The 20,936-nt window shown below is 37.8% G+C and overlaps 2 protein-coding genes and 1 long non-coding RNA gene across 6 annotated transcripts; 1 reads left to right on the top strand and 2 right to left on the bottom strand.

Moving 5' to 3' along the window:
- Positions 1-6,475: 6,475 nt before the first annotated feature.
- Positions 6,476-8,341, bottom strand: LOC125138941 (heat shock factor protein 5-like). Of its 4 annotated transcripts, none has more exons than XM_047801372.1 (5): positions 8,177-8,341; positions 7,390-7,833; positions 7,127-7,218; positions 6,745-6,975; positions 6,476-6,585 (listed from the first exon to the last, which is right to left on the bottom strand). In XM_047801372.1, the coding sequence occupies exons 1-5, from the start codon at positions 8,217-8,219 to the stop codon at positions 6,553-6,555; spliced, it is 843 nt and encodes a 280-aa protein (XP_047657328.1). In that variant the 5' UTR covers positions 8,220-8,341; the 3' UTR covers positions 6,476-6,552. The 4 variants fall into 4 exon arrangements, with proteins under 4 accessions (XP_047657328.1, XP_047657329.1, XP_047657330.1 ...); XM_047801373.1 differs by having other exon boundaries at positions 6,745-6,942; XM_047801374.1 differs by having other exon boundaries at positions 7,438-7,833.
- Positions 8,342-8,421: 80 nt separating this feature from the next.
- On the top strand, positions 8,422-11,245 carry LOC125138943. Its single transcript, XR_007138038.1, has 2 exons — positions 8,422-9,008; positions 10,989-11,245. It is a non-coding gene; the product is annotated as an uncharacterized LOC125138943 (long non-coding RNA).
- A 2,552-nt stretch (positions 11,246-13,797) lies between these two features.
- LOC113647095 lies at positions 13,798-17,520 on the bottom strand. The gene is made up of 4 exons (XM_027153665.2): positions 17,516-17,520; positions 17,175-17,244; positions 15,698-16,312; positions 13,798-15,530 (listed from the first exon to the last, which is right to left on the bottom strand). The coding sequence occupies exons 1-4, from the start codon at positions 17,518-17,520 to the stop codon at positions 15,498-15,500; spliced, it is 723 nt and encodes a 240-aa protein (XP_027009466.2). The 3' UTR covers positions 13,798-15,497.
- Positions 17,521-20,936: the final 3,416 nt, after the last annotated feature.

The following is a 20,936-nucleotide window of genomic DNA, read 5'->3' as shown; positions in this document are numbered from 1 at the left end:
AAAGAAACACCTTTATGGAAAAAAAAAGAGTGAGAGAAAGATTGAGAAAATGAACAACCTGAGATGGGATATCAAACTGATGTGTTTGATAAATCTACAAAAGGTGTCCATAAAAACAGAAATGTTACCGTTGGAGAAACTCCAGTGTTGATCGTAGTTCCACTGGGTAGTGAATGTTAAAGCAGTAATAACTGGCAAACATCAGGCAGATGGTGGAGGTGAAGGTTGTGATGTGGTCGTTAACGATCTTCTTGTCGATGCCCAACATGAATGTCTCAGCAGTGAAGCAGGAGGAACCTGGGAATAATAATTTTTAAAAAAAATTCAACCGTTTAATAACAGGAGCTTCAATGTCAGTTTTATATATAATGCAGATACTTGAAACAAATAGGAGGATGGACCCTGCCAATATTGGTAGTAAACAAATAAAAAATGGCTTGATAAAGTAATTAATGTGCCAAATAGAAAATATTACATAAAAAGGAAAGTAATTATTAAACAATAAGATTGGAAATAAAAGGGAAAATTAAATAATAGTGCTAATTTTAAATTTAAACTGAAACTGATAAATATTGATCTGTCAATATATAATAAAATAAGTTGGTAAAGTTTCTTTTTTGGCTGCTATATTTGGCACAATAATTAATCAATTAATAATTATTTAGTTCTGTTTTTATTACCAATTACGGCAGGATCCATCTTGAATAGTTACGTAGATCATAGGATGAATCATCTTACTGGCTGAGCTTCTGAGGTTGTGTTAGCTAGTGTTTCAGTACGTAAGCTAGCGAATGTGTGCGAGAATGAATAGATGACTGAATGTATTGAAGTCCTCTGGACTACATAAAATGTTATACAAATTGTGAGAAATGATATAACAAAACTAAACAAGCCAAGAGTATAATAACATTGCAGTTACATCAGAAAAAAACATTTTAGTCTATTTACTTACTACAAACAATAATGAAGGGTGTTGGTGGCACTTTCTCCATCTGAACATCCTCTGCAAGGCTTGTCGTCTCAACACAGTGGAACAGAAGCTCTTCCTTCTCATCAAAATGAGCCAGTAAAAGAAGCAGCATCTCAATGACTTCTTGGGAGCAACCACTGGACTGACCTCTTTCAGTCTGAAGCTTGAGAAGAGCGTTCTGGACTCGTTTGCTTTTTTGTGCATCAACATACAGTATCTCAGGAACTTTAAGAGACGTCTACATTGGCAAGGAAGGTTTCCATCAGATTCACACCAGTCAACTCTTGGAAAAGTGCTGGCATACCAACTTCATTGAAGAGGAAGGGCCATTCCTGGCATAGTTTCTGGATGCTTGCCCCTTTGTTGATGTCTTTACGCTGGGTGTAATAGGTGCACTTGACTAGTTCTTTCACAACATCTGTACTGTAGTTCTTCTTAAACATCTTCATTTCTTCTTCTTTTTCAAGCTGACTCTCCACAATCTCTGAGAGTGGCAAATGCTTTGGCTCCCAGCTAATACATCCATAGGTGTCTTGAACACTTGCTTTTTGTTCGGTAGGTATTTCGTCCGTGTCGTCATCATCTGATGCTGCTTTGCGGTTTATAACCTTTGGTGTGTCAGGTCGCTTGACATTTTCAACTCTTGCCTGAAGTTGCTACACAGCATGAATGTTATCCTGGTCCAATAACGTCGCCATCAATCACATCTTGCAGAGACTTTGGATACCTGGCCACCATCCTTTTTGCTATCTCTATGTTGTGTTTGGTTGGATTCTTGCAAATCTTCCTCATTTCAGAGACCATGATCCTTACCATTTCTCTTCGTTGTCTTGCACTAGGTCTTTTCTGTCTTTCCAAGTTCTGTATTAACTCCTCAGGGAGCCTCTGCCATGGTATTTCAAATCGCTCTAAGCAGTTTGGTATTAATGGTGTACAGATTCCTGAAGATGATGTAGAGGTGGATGATGCTGGTGAAGAAGAAATTCAGGGTGCAGAGGGAAAGACAACCACTGGAGAGGAATGCACAGATTTTGGTGTTGAAGTCCCGGAGACTAAAAAGGAGATATGAAAGTATTAAACATTGAGTAATGCTTTTCCTGTTTTGCTAAATTACAGACTGTATAGATGCATTTGGAGACATTAAGGTTACACAAAATAGTAAAAAGTATTTAACATTTATTCAGGAAATAATGATGATCATCATTAGACTCATAAAAATTCATATTCTAACCTTAACACCACGTTAACAAGTGTGCCATTGGGTGGTGTGGTGACATTGTTCTATACTCACTAATTTGGGTCCAGGCAGCAACCAGTCCTCAGGCTTGTATGGGCTTTAACACTGGCAGCAAATCGTTTTCTGGGATGTACTTTAAATCATCTGTGGTTGCCGCACCAAGTGTTTTCAAAGTATCTTCAACGGGCTTAACAAGTTGATCAGGAAGGTCCAGAATCTCTCCTGCTATCACATCCCCTATGTTCTTTAGCAGCTGTGATTCAGCCATATCTGTTAAGACACACAAACAAAGAGTTTGGTCTCTGGTCCAATGAAATTAAGGCATTCAGTCTGACAAGATGCTGTGCTTCAGTGGAATAATCTGGTAACCATTTTTACATAAGATGACAACGGCCACAAGTCAATCAGTTCACTGCTGAGTCTGCACTCTAATCTGTCGGTGTCTTTTTTTTACTGAGTACACGGAGAAGTAAGAAATAAATTCAGCATCATAAACTCTCATGAGAAAATGAAAAGCTGAATCATCCTTAACAAAAATCAGCAGAAGTTCACCAAACTCCACTGACTCATCATACTTCATGACAAAAAAATGGCCCTTCCTGTAAGCAAGGCCATTGTACTGAACATCAACTGGAATCTTTGTATTCCTTTCAGTTAAACCAAAATGTAGGACTGCGTCTTTAACTTGCTCACTGTGAAGCTCCAAGTAAAATGGTGAGCCATCTTTTATTTGCAATGCTAGAGGACTGACTGCCCCAGCAGAAAGGAAGGCCTGGAACATTTGATGTCTCTCTGAAAAAGTCAAGCACAGGTTTTTGAACTTTTTCAGATGCCTTGTGCATGTTTTGAAGTAACTGTGTTTGCTCTCAAAGCACATCGTCCAAAGCCTGATGAGAGGGCCAAATTTCAGGATTAGCCCTGGTTAATGTCGTAAGTAATGGTGTTAAGGCTTTAAGTTTATTTAGGTATTAGGAAACAATGCCTTTCTGGTTTCCCAATATTCTTGCATGAGAGCATCCACATAAGTAACCTGGGCCTTGGAAATTTGCTGAACACAAATTAAGTCAACGACGTCCTTGAGCTGCAACGTTAACTGCCAGACATCATCTTGAGGGTTCTGCACTTGGTCTCCAATTATGAGAGGTAAAAGTCTCAAGAAGTTCCAATTTTGAACAGCTTGTCCACTAAGTTTCAATGTTTTTGGACTGACCTCACAAGGCGTGGATAAAGTATCTGTTCCTTTGTATTTAAATTTAAATTGTTCAGAACTGTGTAAGTGAACCATTTCTTTGTGCAGATGAAATATTTGAGGTAAAGAGCAAGATCGTATGAGAGGACACCCTCAAAAATGTCATGACCAAGACATGGGGGCTTCAAACCAGTCCATCAAAGTTTTGTAAAGAATTAAACACAGACCTGAACTTTATCCCCTGTACGTCTGGCACGTCTTCTCTTTCCAGCTGTTCTGTGGCAGATCTTTAGGTTTCTGGAGTCCTCTGAGGTCCACAGACTGCTGGATCAGCACCCTGAAATTTAGTTCGAGTTAACAGACAATATCTGCATAAATACACTGATGAACTGAAATTTTCTGTAAAACCCCCAATACAATGAGAGCCCAGGTTGTCTCCAGCAATGCAGTAGAGAGCTCCCATCACGACAGTTTTGTCTGCCATCGTTATGCCATTCTCCTCTAGTACTTTCAAATCGTTCAGGAGTTCTGAAAAAACTTTGTCATGGCCAAATTCCTTAAAATCCTTCTCTCTACACAGTAAAACTAGCTGCATATGATCAGCATTGGACCGGGCATGGGGAGGAATGTTGTGTAGAGAGAAGGACACAGCCAAAACCTTGTGCTTCTTTTTTGCAGAACCAAGTGGGTTCACTACTTCAAATGCATCCTGGTATAGAACCAGCTTGAGACAATTTGGATTTTCTTTTAAAAAATCTGCTTGACACAAACACGTCTCCATCACAACAGTCACTGAGAACATCTGGTCTGGAAACTGATATGAGACCTTGCCAAAAACTAGATTCCAGTTTATTCTTCAAAGTAATTAGCACAGGAACATAATAAGCAAATCTCTCAGTTCTGTTCTCGTCTCTGCCCAGGAATACTTTCTTTTGGTTCAACGTACTTAAACACATCTTTAAAGCACTGAACTCTTGAGTAAGCAGTTCTCATAGGTCCTGTGTGACAAGCAGAGAACAAGTCAGATTGTTTTACTGTGTCACAGATTTTTATAACATCCTCATCTGAAACTGACATATCTTTTAGAAGTGAGCTTAGTCTATTCAGTGTACACATCTGTCCCAGTTCATGTACATTTTGTATTTCTTCAACAATTGTTTGAATGGTAGATGCTGGCAGAAGATGCTGTCCCTGCAGTTTAATGTAAAACATGCATACATTTCTGAGATACAGGTCACTGAAATTAGGCCCATACATACAAGGATTTTCTGTGTCTGACACACTGGCAGCTTCCTGAATGGTGGCACTTGTAGTTGGACTCTCCACCTTTGCCAGACATGGTACCCCGAAAGAATTGGTGAGTGACAATGTTCCATTTGCCAGCTACGAGATGAAGTCATTTGCAGCATCATGGGACTTTAAGCTCACATTCTCCAGTCCTGGACACCCTCAGTCCAATGGACTTGCTGAATGAGCATTAAAGACTGTTAAACATGCGTTGAAGAAAGCGATGCAAACAGGCACAGACCCACATCTGGTATTACTGTCACAGTGCCATGCTCTAGTGCTGTGCTTCAACAGACAACCCCACAACATATACACAAAAGGCTGGTGGATTTGCAATCTCGTATGCGGCATCAGTACAACCCACATGCCAAGACATTACCTAAGCTTGTCCCAGGATCTACTGTACACATGCAGACCAGACATGGATGGAAGCCTGCTGTAGTGGTGCACCAGAGAGATGAACCCCGGTCTTACACAGTGCAAACACCAGCTGGAAAGACTTTCAGGAGGAATCGACGCCACTTAAGAAAGATACATCCAAGTCTCTGCGAAGGTGTTGATCCTGATGAACATTCGGACGACGTCCACTCAGACACCCAGACCACATGACCTTCCACCTGAAAATTCTCCAGTGAGAATGGCTGAACATCCAACTCACCACACAACAAGTGGCAGGGCAGTAATACGGCCAACAAGATATAATGATTATGTTATGGACATGTGATATGGAAGTGTCTCAAAAAAAAGAAGAAAAAAAGGTGGGTTTACTAAAGTAAAACTTATACTTTACATTTTAATACTTACATTTTTATTTCCCTACTTTTAAGAGTTTTTGTCCACGCACACATTTTAACTTGACTATATGCATAGTCTAAAGTTCACATTATGATGTATATTTTCAAGTTGTATGCACAAGTGTTTGTGAAGAAAAGCTAAAAAATAATTAAATATGCAATGTTTTAAGTAATAGTTACTCATCATATCACTTTATAGTTGTTGAGAGAACAAATGACTTTTTACAGTGTACTGTTAGACTGAGCAGCAGAGGAAGGAAGAACTGCTGTGTGTGGAGCTCAACTACAACTACAAGATTCACTACTGTCTCTCTTTTACTGCTCTGTGTGCAGGAAAATAAATTCAATATCATCCAAATGATGTCCGCTCAGAGCACATTGTAATGACTGACCAGTTTCTGTAAGTTAAACCTCTAGGGCACTGTTTAAAGCTTCATGCAGGTTCTACACCACCATCAGCCTATATATAGTTCTTAGGCAAAACTGGGCATATTCAATATTCTACTGCATTGATTCTTGTTTCATATCTTTTGTTAAATATTAGAACGTTGTTCATAACTTATTTCCAAATCTTTACCAAATAAGTGTATAGAAGCTACAAAAAATAAATTACTTTGTTGAATAAATCATTTAGTACATTTCGTGCATCAGGCCGCACTTTTCTGTGCATTGTTTCATACATTCACCTTTAAGATGTGGTTAGAATTTATTGCTAAGTCAAATTTGCATTAAAATAATACTTATCAAAGTTGCACTAAATTTATATTTAAATCTAAAAAGAATGATCAATACATGCAATTTTTTAAAGTTATTCTTAAGTCAAGTCAAGTCACCTTTATTGTCACAATAGTTATGATTAGACTGATGTACAAATTTTAATTTCATACAAATGTCACATTGCATTTGATATAATAAATGCCTCTGCAAGAGCTATTGGTATATTCATGTTTTATGTCTTTTTATTAAAGAAATGTTTCAGAATAATACAAGAGATGGCATAAAGATTAGAATTATTTAATAAATATAAAAAAATAAACAAACATTAATATAAATAATTAATGATATTTAACTGTCTTCACAAGTCAAGCAGAGTGAAAAAATCAGCAGCCTGAATAGGGAGAAAACACACACACACACACACACACACACACACACACACACACACACACACACACACACACACACACAATTAGCACATGGGGTGTTACTGTGGGAGGATCATCTAATCTGAATTAACTGTATTTTAACACTTTCTGTATAACCTGACCTCCATTGCATCTTCTGCATTGAATACAGTGTCCAGGTTCATGTGACTCTTCCTGGGATCTGGATCCTGGCCAGTGTACAGAAGGTGGCTAAATGTGTCGTCCTGGACATCAGCTAATTCACAGTTTGGATCCTGGCCAGTGTACTGGAGGTGGCTAAATGAGTCGTCCGGGACATCAGCTGATTCCCAGTTAGGATCCTGGCCAGTGTACAGAAGGTGGCTAAATGAGTCCTGGACAATAAGTGGTTCTGTGTTAGAGCACACATTAAGGTTTAAAGTTTACATTCCTACCAAACCTTATTGTAGTTACACAGGCTAAAATAATTGCACTGACAATTCCTTTTGATTAATATGTAAAATAAAAAAGTTTCTCAGCTCTCACAGGATAATAGCCACAATGAGCGGAGGAGGCAACTTCTTCTTGGGAGCAGGGCATGTTGGGATCCAAAGCTCCTGGGATACAGCTATGATTCTCTGCAACAAAACGAACACAAAACAATAAAGGCTGACAAATGGCTCAGTGTTGAGTAACATGTTAACCAGATGTCACTAATACATTATTCTGAAACAATATTACAATACAATGCAGCTCCTAAATATATAAACGAAAGAATAAATGATAGTTTGTTCTGAACATCTACTGACCGACCACAGCAGAGATGTCGGGTGAATTCAGCACTGGATGAAAAGTACCTGGGTGGTTGGAGACATCTTGCCCAGTGGTAAGCTTGGCCCTGTTGGAAGGTGTGAGTCTCTGTAGCTTTGCCAGAAGCTCCGGGTTGGCCCGTTTGAAGTTCGGGTTGTAAAAGTGCTGTATGAAGCCGACTTGCTTCAACGAGATCTTATAGTCTGGGCAAACTTTTCTGAAGCCATACAGGTTTAGCTGGCGAACAAAACTGATGAAATTAGTAGTTCTGAAGATCTTCTCCTTGTTGGCTTTAGACAGCACTTCAGCTTTGAAGGACTCTGGACAGATCAGGATTCCTTCCCCACTGTCATCCCAGCAGATTGAACAAATCTGAGGATCATTCACCAGATTCCACAAGTTGATGGGAAAGTTTCTTCGGTTGATCCGGACTTCCATCCCAGCTAAATGATTTGTAAACAACAGATAGGAGCTCAGTGTTATTGAACTATAGATGTTTATACAGATAGACAATTGCTAACTAGATTGTGACAGTTGATCTCTAGCGCTAACTAGTTAGCAGGGCGGCGATCTAACATATTCATCCATCTTCATTAACAAATGATTTGTAAAAGAAAGAAAGAAAGAAAGAAAGAAAGAAAGATTAAGAACTCAAAAATTATCATCATCAACAAGCTAGCAGCAGCTCTCCTGAGTTTTCTTGGCCGCTGAGTGGAAAATAAAATAAAAAACAAAAGAAAGACGATCGGATTATTTCTGATATCTGACTACATCATATACAAATACCTGATATCTCGGCTTCTAATGTTGAATCGACGTTTCCGCTCATTTTCAGAAGCGTTTGTAAGATCCGTGTAAAGCGTTTATACAGAAACTCGCGGACTCCTGGAGTTTAAACTTAAATGTAAACAGGTGGACGAGCAGAATATTGATGACGTCATTCCGAAATACTGAATAAGTGCGCGCTTGGATCTGTCCAATCAGAGTGAAGCAAGAGACTGCGACAATCATAAAGTGATTTCATGCTGTGTAGTAAATTGTTAGTAAACATAGTGAAGAAGATTTTGTTTTCGAGAATATTTAGTTTTGACATTTCAGACAGACGATTTTGTGATCAGTGAAGTATTTAGTTTTTACTTGTATATTTGGTTTATCGAGATCCAGTGTGTAATAGAAGTGTGCCCTTCATTTTTTCAGCAGTATATATAAGGTGATAAGTATTAAAGTTCGAGGGTTGTTTAAGTTAAATCCGGAGTTAAATGTGAGCGCGCTTCCTATTGGCTGCGCCGATGGCGCTCGTAGTAGCATTTGAAACGTTGAGAGTGCCCCTGTGACAACAAGCTTGGCCCCCGTAAATGTGGAGTGTAAAATAATTTTCATAAAACTGTTTTTTTTGCAATCGTTGTGTTTTACATCCGTTATTAGACAGTGGCAACGCGGAACAGAAATATAACCCACACATTTTCTAGAGGGACTGCTTAAAGCGGAACACAACAGTATCGTAGGACATTCATCCGCAGGTTTTTACTACTCAGAAGTTGGTGAAAGTTTTGCGCGAATATTATAATTGAAGACTTCAAGCAAAGAAGGAAATATAGAGGCAAGTAAAGTTGCATAGGTAAATGCATAACGTTAAACCAGCTAATCTCACTTAAGTAAAGTTGGCCGCATATTCACAGATTGGAGTTTCCCGAGTCAATAACTCCGGAGCTAAACGCTCTTATTACACAAATAACACCTCCTTTTTTTATAATAGTAATGTAGAGAGGCAGCTACAACCCACTTTTCCTCAATATCAGCTTTCCTCCGTGGAAAGCGGAAAATACACAAGTCTCTATATGCAGACGACTGAGAGACAGATTCCAAGGGACCGTCTGCAAAGTGCAACACCCGAAAAGCGAATACAAAAAACAGTCACTTCACTGTAATACACTGTACTATCACCAAATTCAGCTCACACATCACTGATGTCCTGATAGTTATACTACAACACTTACAGTGTATTACAGTGAAGTTATTGACGCTTTTCGGGTTTTGCACTTTGCAGACGGTCCCTTGGAATCTGTCTCTCAGTCGTCTGCACATAGAGACTTATGTATTTTGCCGCGGAGGAAAGCTTATATATAACTCATGGTTCTGAGTTAGTTACCTAGCAAGTCAGTTATTTTCAGTAAATTAATTCATAAGCTTCTTGGTCGCCATTGCTTTTGCTCTTCTCACCAAAATGAAGAGATAGAAGGAGATCATGTCGTTCTTCCATAGAAAAGATAAGGTACACAGTGAGACAGAGTAATAGTCCAGGTAATAGTAATACCAACAAAATATTTTTGTATATAATTGTAGTAATAACAACAAAAAAACATGACAAAGTAAAAATGAGGGTGGTAAAATAAGTATATAAATACATTCTCATCAGCAAATAATGGAAAACTGAAAAATGGTAAGATAGACAGATGAAGTAATAAGTGCACTTAAAACTTAATTCTCAATATTTATGTAAATGATAACTCTTTGCTGAAATGAAAAGAGTATACATACTTATATATATATATATATATATATATATTTCAGTGGTGTAGTCTAGTTTTTTGTAGTGAGTATACTGTGATTTTTTTCCCCCCTCCCAGCCTCATACGTACCCACCCTAGTGCGACACCCCATAGGCACCACCACACTCACTAACGCATAAAATATGCATCTACATGTAATTGAGAGACTGCTTATGTGTTATCAACATTCACATTTATTATAAGCAACAAAAGACAGACAGCTGATAAACCTGTGCTCCAGGTCCCATATTCATATAACTTTTAAGGCTAAATGTAGCTCTTAAAGGTATAAAGTTCACCCAAAAATGAAAATTGTGTAGTTTCTTTCTTCTATTTAACACAAAAGATGATATTTTTAAAAATGACGCAATTTTCATTTTTGGGTGAACTATATATCTTTTAATAAGAGCTACATTTAGCCTTAAATGTTATATGAATATGGGACCTGGAGCTCAGGTTTTATCAGCTGTCAATTTTCAATGTACATTTAAGAGTGAACAAAAAACATTTGTTCAGTTTTATCACCAACAATCTTTCATTGCAGAATATTATGAACTGAATGAACTGGTAGTTTACAAAGCTTTCAAAATACATGTGTACTCGTGGGTGAAATGTCACCCGAAGCTGCTGTAGCTTTAGGCGCAGGCTTCCGAAAACACTCAAAGAGTGTAGTTTGGGTCTGCTTTCGTTTCATATCTTCTTTTACATTAGTTATTTAATTTCAAATTTGCGCCAAAAAACCCACGGAAGCCCCAATGGTCCAAAAACGTTTGTGATTCGCAATCGCAACCACAGTCTGTGTTCGCAACACAGAGCGGGGTGAATTTATGAATGAAAGTTCTGTCACAAAACGATATCATTACGTATCCTCACGCTTTTTAAGTGGGTATCCGGAAATCCTTGGCCTTTCCTAGTGGGTATACGGAAATCCTTGGCCTTTCCTAGTGGGTATACGGAAATCCTTGGCCTTTCCTAGTGGGTATACGGCGTTTACCTGCGTATCACGTAGACTACACCAGTGATATATTTTATTTTTTTTCCTTTGGCAGATATCAGCAAATCCCAGGAAGATCCACCTAGGCAGCCAATGATGAATATATACCCAAGAACTGTGATGGGGGACCGGATGACAGATTGAGCAATTTAGGTGTTCTAAGTATTGAGTCAAGGAGGGCAAAGGCCTTAAATCTAGATGAATTTGCTGATCTTTTTGCAAAAAAACCCCACAAAAATCATAGAATACAGTTACTGTGACTGATACTGAATATGTAATGCAAATGTAAAAAATAAAATTGAAATGCACATACATTGTTGAATCTTTTTAAATATTGTATTTTGCCTGTTAATGCCTGCAGTTCAGTGATATAACAATAAGGTCTAAATGTAACTGGCCCCTCTAACAATACAACTGGCCCCAGCTTGGCCCCCCCTGTTGAAATGCTCTAGAACCGCCACTGCTGCTTATTAACACGACCAATGTGTGAAGGTGGAGTGAATCAAGAATGAATTCAGTGTAAAGTTATTTTGATTTCTTAATAGTGCTATTTAATTCATTATTATGTGAAAATATTTCAAAAATCACAATGTCATATTATAGCTTACATTCATTACCAACACAATCATACTTGCATTCAACAATTAAAACCTGTATTTTTTTTCAACAAATAAATCATAGTGTTTGTTATAAACCTTATGAAAATTTTCCATTAAAAACACTGCAATAGTGCATTACTGTATTGTTAAGTTTTTTTTTCTGAGAAACAATATACAAATTACTGGTTTTCACAGATTCATTTATTTACACGAAATTCACATTAAATCTACAGTTTTAAAATATTTTATAGTTTACGGTTTTTTACTGTCACAATTTTACTGTTTATCACTGTTAAATATACGGATATATTTTTTACAGTGCAGGTATACTTCTAATTTGCTGTTAACGTTCTTGACTGAAATAGCATTCTACCTTACATCACATCCCTATACTAGTACAAATTCAATCTTTGCACATTCTACTCACTAAGCTGGACAGATGAAAGCATCCATAACTCTGTAATGCATCATTTATTATTCACAGTGACATTAGATCCAATGTGAACTAGACCTTTTAACCATATTTACAGCAAGGCCTTTGGTCTGTTACACCTCGCATGTCCTACAGTATATTAAATTATGTCTGTTCGGAGCTGAACCTCTATGGCATTGTGTAAAGTTTCATACATGTTCTACACCACCATCAGCCTATAAATAATTCTTAGGCAAAACTGAACATTTTCAATATTCTACTGCATTTATTGTCATTTCAGATTTTTTGTTTCTGTTTCATTTATATTTAAATCTAAAAAGAATTATAAATACACTCAATGTTTTTCTTAAATAGTTATTCTTAAATATCAGTTGATCAAGCTGCAGCCTAAATTAGATGAAAACACACACACACACACACACACACACACACACACACACACACACACACACACACACACGACGGAGGGACATCTAATCGGATTTAAATGTATTTTAATACTTTCTGTATAACCTGACCTATTTCATCTTCTGCATCGAATACAGTGTCCAGGTTCATGTGACTTCCTGGGATCTGCAGCATCAGCTGATTGCCAGTTTGGATCTTGGTTTGGAGGCTACATGAGTAGTGTCCAGGTTCATGTGACTCTTCCTGGGATCTGGATCCTGGCCAGTGTACTGGAGGTGGCTAAATGTGTCGTCCTGGACATCAGCTGATTCCCAGTTAGGATCCTGGCCAGTGTACAGAAGGTGGCTAAATGAGTCCTGGACAATAAGTGGTTCTGTGTTAGAGCACACATTAAGGTTTAAAGTTTACATTCCTACCAAACCTTATTGTAGTTACACAGGCTAAAATAACTGCACTGACAATTCCTTTTGATTAATATGTAAAATAAAAAAGTTTCTCAGCTCTCACAGGATAATAGCCACAATGAGCGGAGGAGGCAACTTCTTGTTGGGAGCAGGGCATGTTGGAAGTCCATCTACTGCACTAAATGGCAAGGTGAAATATCAGGTTTTAAAATGACTGTGTTACCCCTGGGGATTAGTAATGTATTCTGATTATTAACACTCAATGGACACTGAATTAAGGGTCCATTAAATCAACAGAAATCATGTCAAATCAATATTCTATATAAAAAAAACTATATATGAAGGATTTCAACAAAAGCAATAATGTTGCTAAGTGCAGTAATCACTTGCATTTTGTTAATGAGCAGTTTATGCAAGGCATTGTGGGAGTTGCTGGATATAGTGCCTGCTTATGGAACTAAAGACATCAAGGAAAGTCATGTTCTGCAAAATGTTAATATTTATAATGTATTTCATTTTACTGTAATATTTTACTTTGTGCTTTATATTACACTCATTAATAGATGCTAAACATATCAGGCAAGCACAATTTGCGTACAAAATATAATAGAATTTTATTGACTGATATAAAATATGTCATCTTAATTTATATTTCCTAGAAATCTATATTTGGTAAAAAATAAATTTGATAGCTAAAGTGATACTCATGGAGTTTGCACAAATACCTGTTACCTATTATCTCTCAACACTTTTATTGTGAATCACTGGACTTGGCTACATCCCAAATAGCATGCAAACATACATCATACTAATGGCCAAAACTATTGTATTTCCTACGCAGCATGCAACCGGGCTGTATAGTAGGCTTAGAGTAATTAAACTATTATACTTTAACTTTGCAACTATTCTACTATGGATGGATGTAAAGGCAGAAATCCCATCTATTGTCAAATTGGCAAATGTTTTAATTCAACACTAACACTAAAGTGTTTTAACACTTTAACAAGTGTTAAAACACATTTCAAGAAGAAGACAATATATATATTGTAAATTGTTACCTGTAAGTGCTTCTCACATTGTCCAAAATTCTGCACAGCTTGTTTACTTTTTGCTGCTGCACTGAAAGATGGGCATTTATAAACATATAGCATAACATTTACATTATGTTACCTTTACATTTTGTGTCATATTATTTTCAGAGTTCATCTACGTCCTCCCCATATCATTTCAATGCAGAACGTTCTGATTGAGTCACAAGGAAATGTAACACAAAACACTAATAACAGAAACATAACAAAAAATCAGTTATATGTGTTCTATAATGCAGTAAACTTTCCCCTTTACTGGAATCTCAACTAAAAATTTATTTAAAAAAAGTTTACATTTGAGCTTTCAGTCATGATTTTACAGCTACAAAGCTACAATTTTGGTGACAGAGGAAAAAGTTATAGACAGCAGCTTCAAATGAGCTCAGAATAAAGTTGTTCACAGAGAGATGATGGTTTCTAACGGCAAACTCGATGCTAGTAGCTTACAGGTAAAAATAACATGACACATGTACTAAAAACCCTCACATATATATTTAAATATTTGTGCATTAGTGTAAACACAGACTTTACACAATCCTTATGCATATTTGAGGCGAGCAACACAACAACGTAGCGTGGCTCAGATCCGGGCCAAATCTGGCACAAGCGGACCGGATCTTGCTCGGATCTGGACCAAAGCTAGGCTGTTGGGGAAGCACACGCTTATATAAATAACCACAATGTACATTACTAAATGAACAGATATAATTTATTTAGACACTAAAGTAAAACTTATACTTTACATTTTAATACTTACATTTTTATTTCCCTACTTTTAAGAGTTTTTGTCCACACACACATTTTAACTTGACTATATGCATAGTCTAAAGTTCACATTATTATGTATATTTTCAAGTTGTATGAGCAAGTGTTTGTGAAGAAAAGCTAAAAAATAATATTCAAGATTCACTACTGTCTCTCTTTTACTGCTCTGTGTGCAGGAAAATAAATTCAATATCATCCAAATGATATCCGCTCAGAGCACATTGCAATGACTGACCAGTTTCTGTAAGTTAAACCTCTAGGGCACTGTTTAAAGCTTCATGCATTTTCTACACCACCATCAGCCTATATATAGTTCTTAGGCAAAACTGGGCATATTCAATATTCTACTGCATTGATTCTTGTTTCAGATCTTTTGTTAAATATTAGAACGTTGTTCATAATTAAAACTTTACCAAATAAGTGTATAGAAGCTACAAAAAATAAATTACTTTGTTGAATAAATCATTTGGTACATTTCGTGCATCAGGCCGCACTTTTCTGTGCATTGTTTCATACATTCACCTTTAAGATGTGGTTAGAATTTATTGCTAAGTCAAATTTGCATTAAAATAATACTTGTCAAAGTAGCACTAAATTTATATTTCAATCTAAAATTAATTATCAATACATGCAATTTTTTAAAAGTTATTCTTAAATAACAATAGTTATGATTAGACTGATGTACAAATTTTAAATTCATACAAATATCACATTGCATTTGATATAATAAATGCCTCTGCAAGAGCTATTGGTATATTCATGTTTTATGTATTTTTTATTAAAGAAATGATTCAGAATAATACAAGAGATGGCATAAAGATTAGAATTATTTAATAAATATAAATAATGAATGATATTTAACTGTCTTCACAAGTCAAGCAGAGTGAAGAAATCAGCAGCCTGAATAGAGAGAAAACACACACACACACACACACACACACACACACACACACACACACACACACACACACACACACAGAGAGAGACTATTAGCACATGGGGTGTTACTGTGGGAGGATCATCTAATCTGAATTAACTGTATTTTAACACTTTCTGTATAACCTGACCTGCGTTGCATCTTCTGCATTGAATACAGTGTCCAGGTTCATGTGACTCTTCCTGGGATCTGGATCCTGGCCAGTGTACAGAAGGTGGCTAAATGTGTCGTCCTGGACATAAGCTGATTCCCAGTTAGGATCCTGGCCAGTGTACAGAAGGTGGCTAAATGTGTCGTCCTGGACATCAGCTGATTCACAGTTAGGATCCTGGCCAGTGTAAAGAAGGTGGCTAAATGTGTCGTCCTGGACATCAGCTGATTCACAGTTAGGATCCTGGCCAGTGTAAAGAAGGTGGCTAAATGTGTCGTCCTGGACATCAGCTGATTCCCAGTTAGGATCCTGGCCAGTGTACAGAAGGTGGCTAAATGAGTCGTCCTGGACATCAGCTGATTCACAGTTAGGATCCTGGCCAGTGTACAGAAGGTGGCTAAATGTGTCGTCCTGGACATCAGCTGATTCACAGTTAGGATCCTGGCCAGTGTACAGAAGGTGGCTAAATGTGTCGTCCTGGACATCAGCTGATTCACAGTTAGGATCCTGGCCAGTGTAAAGAAGGTGGCTAAATGTGTCGTCCTGGACATCAGCTGATTCCCAGTTAGGATCCTGGCCAGTGTACAGAAAGTGCTAAATGTGTCGTCCTGGACATCAGCTGATTCACAGTTTGGCGCATATGTTGTAAGAATAAATGTTCAAAAATTCATCTGATGGTGAATGTAAGACACAGTCACATAAAAGTCTATTTAATCTAGTTGAACTAATATAATATATAATATTCATTTGTATTTATTGAAAGAAATGACCTAAATTGCACAGTGCATTTGATTTTCTACCAAATCAATATACACCATAAAAACAATTGTGCAAAAACATTGTTTATTTTGTTAGTTAATCTTTTAGTATATTATATTTGTTCTGTTTATTCTATTCTTAATTGTTCAAAAACAAAACCTGTATAATTTACCTGGAGAAAATATTGTATTTCTAATTCATATTTTATTTCTGTTTGCGGTTTTGTTATGTACTAAGTTATGTGAATGTCACGTTTACAGTGTAAAATTGTGTGTTGGATTTTAAACTACGTAGGCACCATTTTTGCATCACACTTTTTAAGTAAATTCAACTTGAATAGGTTTTAAATAAAACTAACAACAAAGTCTTCATAAAATATACACAATGTTGTATACATATAAATATGTAAATATTTAAATATGCAAATATTTTTTACATTATGTTGTCATAGTAAGTCAAAACAATGATATTTAAACTGTTTAGAACTAAATTAAATAATTCTCAATAATGCTTTTAATCAGGTCAATGATAAAGCTTGTTCTTCAGACACATTTATTTATTTATTTAACTCAGTAAATCTTCTAGAAAAATTCATATACGTGTATCTGAGTTCTTTGGGTTAACTCAGATTAACTGCATATATTAGACCTAGAAGCAAAACACAGGTCGTTGCAACAACCGTCAACTCTCTCAAGACCTTGATGCCTTCCAGCACTATCACAGTCTCTATGGGATCATCATCTCTGGAGCCTCCTTTTGTGACAATCCTAAGCACATGCTGTGGCAGTTAATGCTGGTATTTTTCCCCATAAGGATATTCAGTTTTGAACAGTGTTACATATGATGTGTATATAACATCATATAACTACCTTTCTTAATAAGATTTTAAACTTGTCTCTGTCACATACACACCACTGATTGTTGTGGTTAAGGTGATAATGGGTTTGGAATTCACTTTACAGATGGTTGATGGCCAATAAAATGCTATATTATATCAAACATCAAGTAAATTGCATGCTGTGCACTCCATATACTCACCTCATAATGCCTGATTTTATGTTTTTTTCCCCAGACAGGTACACTGGTCTAGCATTGCCAGGTGTAAAATAATGCATTCAAGTGACATCTTGTGGACAGATCGTTCATGGGCATTCATTGATGTGACATAAGGCTAAGTATGGTGACCGATACGATAGAATTCGTTCTCTGCATTTAACCCATCCAAAGTGCACACACACCCCCGGAGCAGTGAACACACCCCCGGAGCAGTGAACACACCCCCGGAGCAGTGAACACACCCCCGGAGCAGTGAACACACCCCCGGAGCAGTGAACACACCCCCGGAGCAGTGAACACACCCCCGGAGCAGTGAACACACCCCCGGAGCAGTGAACACACCCCCGGAGCAGTGGGCAGCCATTTATGCTGCAGCGCCCAGGGAGCAGTTGGGGGGTTTGGTGCCTTGCTCAAGGGCACCTCAATCGTCGCCGGCCTGACACTCGAACCCACAACCTTAGGATTACGAGTCAGACTCTCTAACCATTAGGCCATGACTTGCCCACAGTCAGACTCTAATCCAAAGACATTGTAGCGATTTTGGCTCGCGAAGCAAGGTAAACATTTATAAGTAACTATAATGTGTTATAGTGACTTCTAAATATTTTAACCTAAGTTGAAATTCACGGTAATGGAATTAACGTTACACTTATTTGGTCTGTTCGTCCGGTGAACAGGCCGTGTAACCTTTATTAATTCTATGAAGGCAGTATCTTCCCGGCCAAGAAAGATTCGCTTCTCTTTTACTTTATACCGTAACTTAAATTGAATTGACTTAATAGAGCATGTAGTTCAGACCAGATGTTGCAGGTACCTTAATTTGTGAGCGATACTCAGACACAATCACTTATTTGGCACAAAATTATGACATTTAATGAATGAGACAAACACAACATAAAACTAACTACACAAGCAAACAAAAGAAATAGGGAAAATGAAGATGAAAATAAAATAAAACAAAAGTAATTAATTGGGGAAAGGGAGGACGAGACTGGAAAGAAGAAATTAGAAAAAGGAAGGAAAGGAATGGCAAGCTTAAACTTCAAAATTAATCACACCCTAACTGGGAAATCGTCACAGAAACTTAAATTCACCTTATGATTCAATGAAAGATTCCTACTTAAAATTACGCATCTAAATTGGTTGGTAAAGGAAACGGTTACTTGCATTGGCTTACTGCACAAGAGTCCGGATGCAACAGAGAAATCTCTGGAAAGTCAGTTAGGGTGGGGTCAGACGTTCTTCCAAGTTCTCCTGAAGATCAGAGCAGTTGTCGTTCTTAGAAGTGAAGCTTGCTGGAACTTCTTTGAAGGAAGATGGAGTCGTCTCCATGCTGTTCCGAAAGTCTGACCACGGATTGGTGGTTTGTGTGAGAATTTGAAGGTCGCGAACTCCACCCATCTTTGGGGAGATGGCCAATACTACGCCAAGATTTTTGGAGGGAAAAACTCCCTTTGTTTTCAGGTGTCTGTGGGCGGGGTTTAGCTATCAAACTCTTAGATGACTTTAAAGTTTTATCCAAGGTGTATTAAGATGGTATGGCACCTTTCGTGCTCAAATAAAATACACCGTTGTTTGAAAAACGAGTAACCGATAATTTTGTGGTTGTGTTGAACATCATGCCATCCCAATTTCCCAAGGAGCAACCAGAACCTTTAACGTTCCACTCCTGGTTCAGCTACCTTAGGGACAGCAGCAGAGAAGGAGGAGGAGAGCTAGCAGCAGCAGAGGAGGAGGAGGAGAGCTAGCAGCAGCAGAGGAGGAGGAGGAGGGCTAGCAGCAGCAGAGGAGGAGGAGGAGGGCTAGCAGCAGCAGAGGAGGAGGAGGAGGAGAGCTAGCAGCAGCAGAGGAGGAGGAGGAGGAGAGCTAGCAGCAGCAGAGGAGGAGGAGGAGGAGAGCTAGCAGCAGCAGAGGAGGAGGAGGAGGAGAGCTAGCAGCAGCAGAGGAGGAGGAGGAGGAGAGCTAGCAGCAGCAGAGGAGGAGGAGAGCTAGCAGCAGCAGAGCTAGCTCAATCACAAACAGAACACGAGTACCAAGTGCCTCCTCCCTGAATATCCTGAGTAGCCATCCCTAGGATCCATCCAACAACCTTAGAAAGGAGACTTCACAAAAGACCCAACAAGAAATCCAGTCTTAACTTCCTTTTCCAAACAATTTCAGGTTCTTTAACGGCAGAAAGCAAATTATAGGCAAACTAATGAGTAGTCAACCAAACACTCCTGCAAAAACCTTGGATAAGTCCAGCTATTATAAATAATTGAAGAAACAGCGGTTAGGATGCTTCTCGGGGCCTTTCCCGCTTTGGAACATTGACTTTAATTAATTAATAATGAATTAATCGATCGATTAATTATTTAATCAATCAATCAATCAATTAATTATTTTATATGTAACGAGCAGAAACAATACAAGCAGAGCCAGGAGCCATTGATCATCAATCCAAAGGTCACTATCTTTCTTTCGCTGGACACTACAGAGAGGAGAGAAATTTAATCAAGCTTTTCATTTTCATTGCTGGCTAAAATTTAACCATTGTCAAGTTAAGAAGTTAGACCATTTGCCAGTAAACATTTCCTGCATAACACATCATAACAGCCTATCAGAGGTGGGAAGTAACGGAGTAAAAATACTTCGTTACTGTACTTAAGTAAATTTATTTTTCGGACAACTTTTTACTTTTACTCATTACATTTGTACACAAATATCTGTACTTTTTACTTCTTACATTTTCAAAACGGACTTGTTACTTTTAGTAGTATTTCTTCTCATTGGGCGCTGTTTCCAGCCTATCATCCTATCATTGTGCGGCTTTTTCCCCATGTGACTGGTGTACTGTATTATTTACTGGCTATCAGACATAGACTAAGGATAGCGGAGCTAACAATGAGCAGCGCCTACAAAAGGAATGGCTAATGTTCATTCAGAGGGAGTCACCGATGTTAAAATAACTAACAACGAGGACATTCCTGAACACACATGGCCATATATGAGGGAGATGTTTGAAATAATCCAAAAAGGATTCCTGGCGAATGCGTTGCGAATTGTGTCACCCAGGGGCGGTTCTAGCCCTCTTTTAGGGTGGCTTCAGCCCCCTGTCTGTAATCTCAGCCACCCTAAAACTATAAGGATCATTTTTACTTTCATAAATAAACAATAAAAATTACGTTAAAATGCAGGACATGTCGTCGATGGGGAAAAAATTATTTATCAGTTTGATCCAAGAGTGATTTTTTTTACTTTGCTTTTATTCCATACTTTTACACGCATATGTTATACTCTTTCAAAAGTGCGTCTTCAGCTTTATTAGAACAGAAAAGCACAGGTACGCGCAGCGTGCACGCGCAGTCAGAGCTGGAGGCGTTTATCTATAACGTTAATCGGCGGAAAGACGCAAAGACGGCAA

The sequence above is a fragment of the Tachysurus fulvidraco genome, chromosome 16 (assembly GCF_022655615.1).
Source record: "Tachysurus fulvidraco isolate hzauxx_2018 chromosome 16, HZAU_PFXX_2.0, whole genome shotgun sequence".
Lineage (NCBI taxonomy): Eukaryota > Metazoa > Chordata > Actinopteri > Siluriformes > Bagridae > Tachysurus > Tachysurus fulvidraco.
This window is presented reverse-complemented; position numbering and strand designations above follow the sequence as displayed.

What these genes read in the sequence shown, in the direction of transcription:
- LOC125138941 (XM_047801372.1), bottom strand. Translation starts at nt 8,219, where the DNA reads ATGAGCGGAAACGTCGATTCAACATTAGAAGCCGAGATATCAG. An exon ending in ATTAGAAGCCGAGATATCAG is followed by an intron (nt 7,834 to 8,176) that starts GTATTTGTATAT and finishes CAAATCATTTAG; the next exon opens with CTGGGATGGAAGTCCGGATC. An exon ending in CTCATTGTGGCTATTATCCT is followed by an intron (nt 6,976 to 7,126) that starts GTGAGAGCTGAG and finishes CTTATTGTCCAG; the next exon opens with GACTCATTTAGCCACCTTCT.
- LOC113647095 (XM_027153665.2), bottom strand. An exon ending in TAGTGCTGGAAGGCATCAAG is followed by an intron (nt 16,313 to 17,174) that starts GTCTTGAGAGAG and finishes CGACACATTTAG; the next exon opens with CACTTTCTGTACACTGGCCA. An exon ending in ATGCAGAAGATGCAACGCAG is followed by an intron (nt 15,531 to 15,697) that starts GTCAGGTTATAC and finishes CTCTCTATTCAG; the next exon opens with GCTGCTGATTTCTTCACTCT.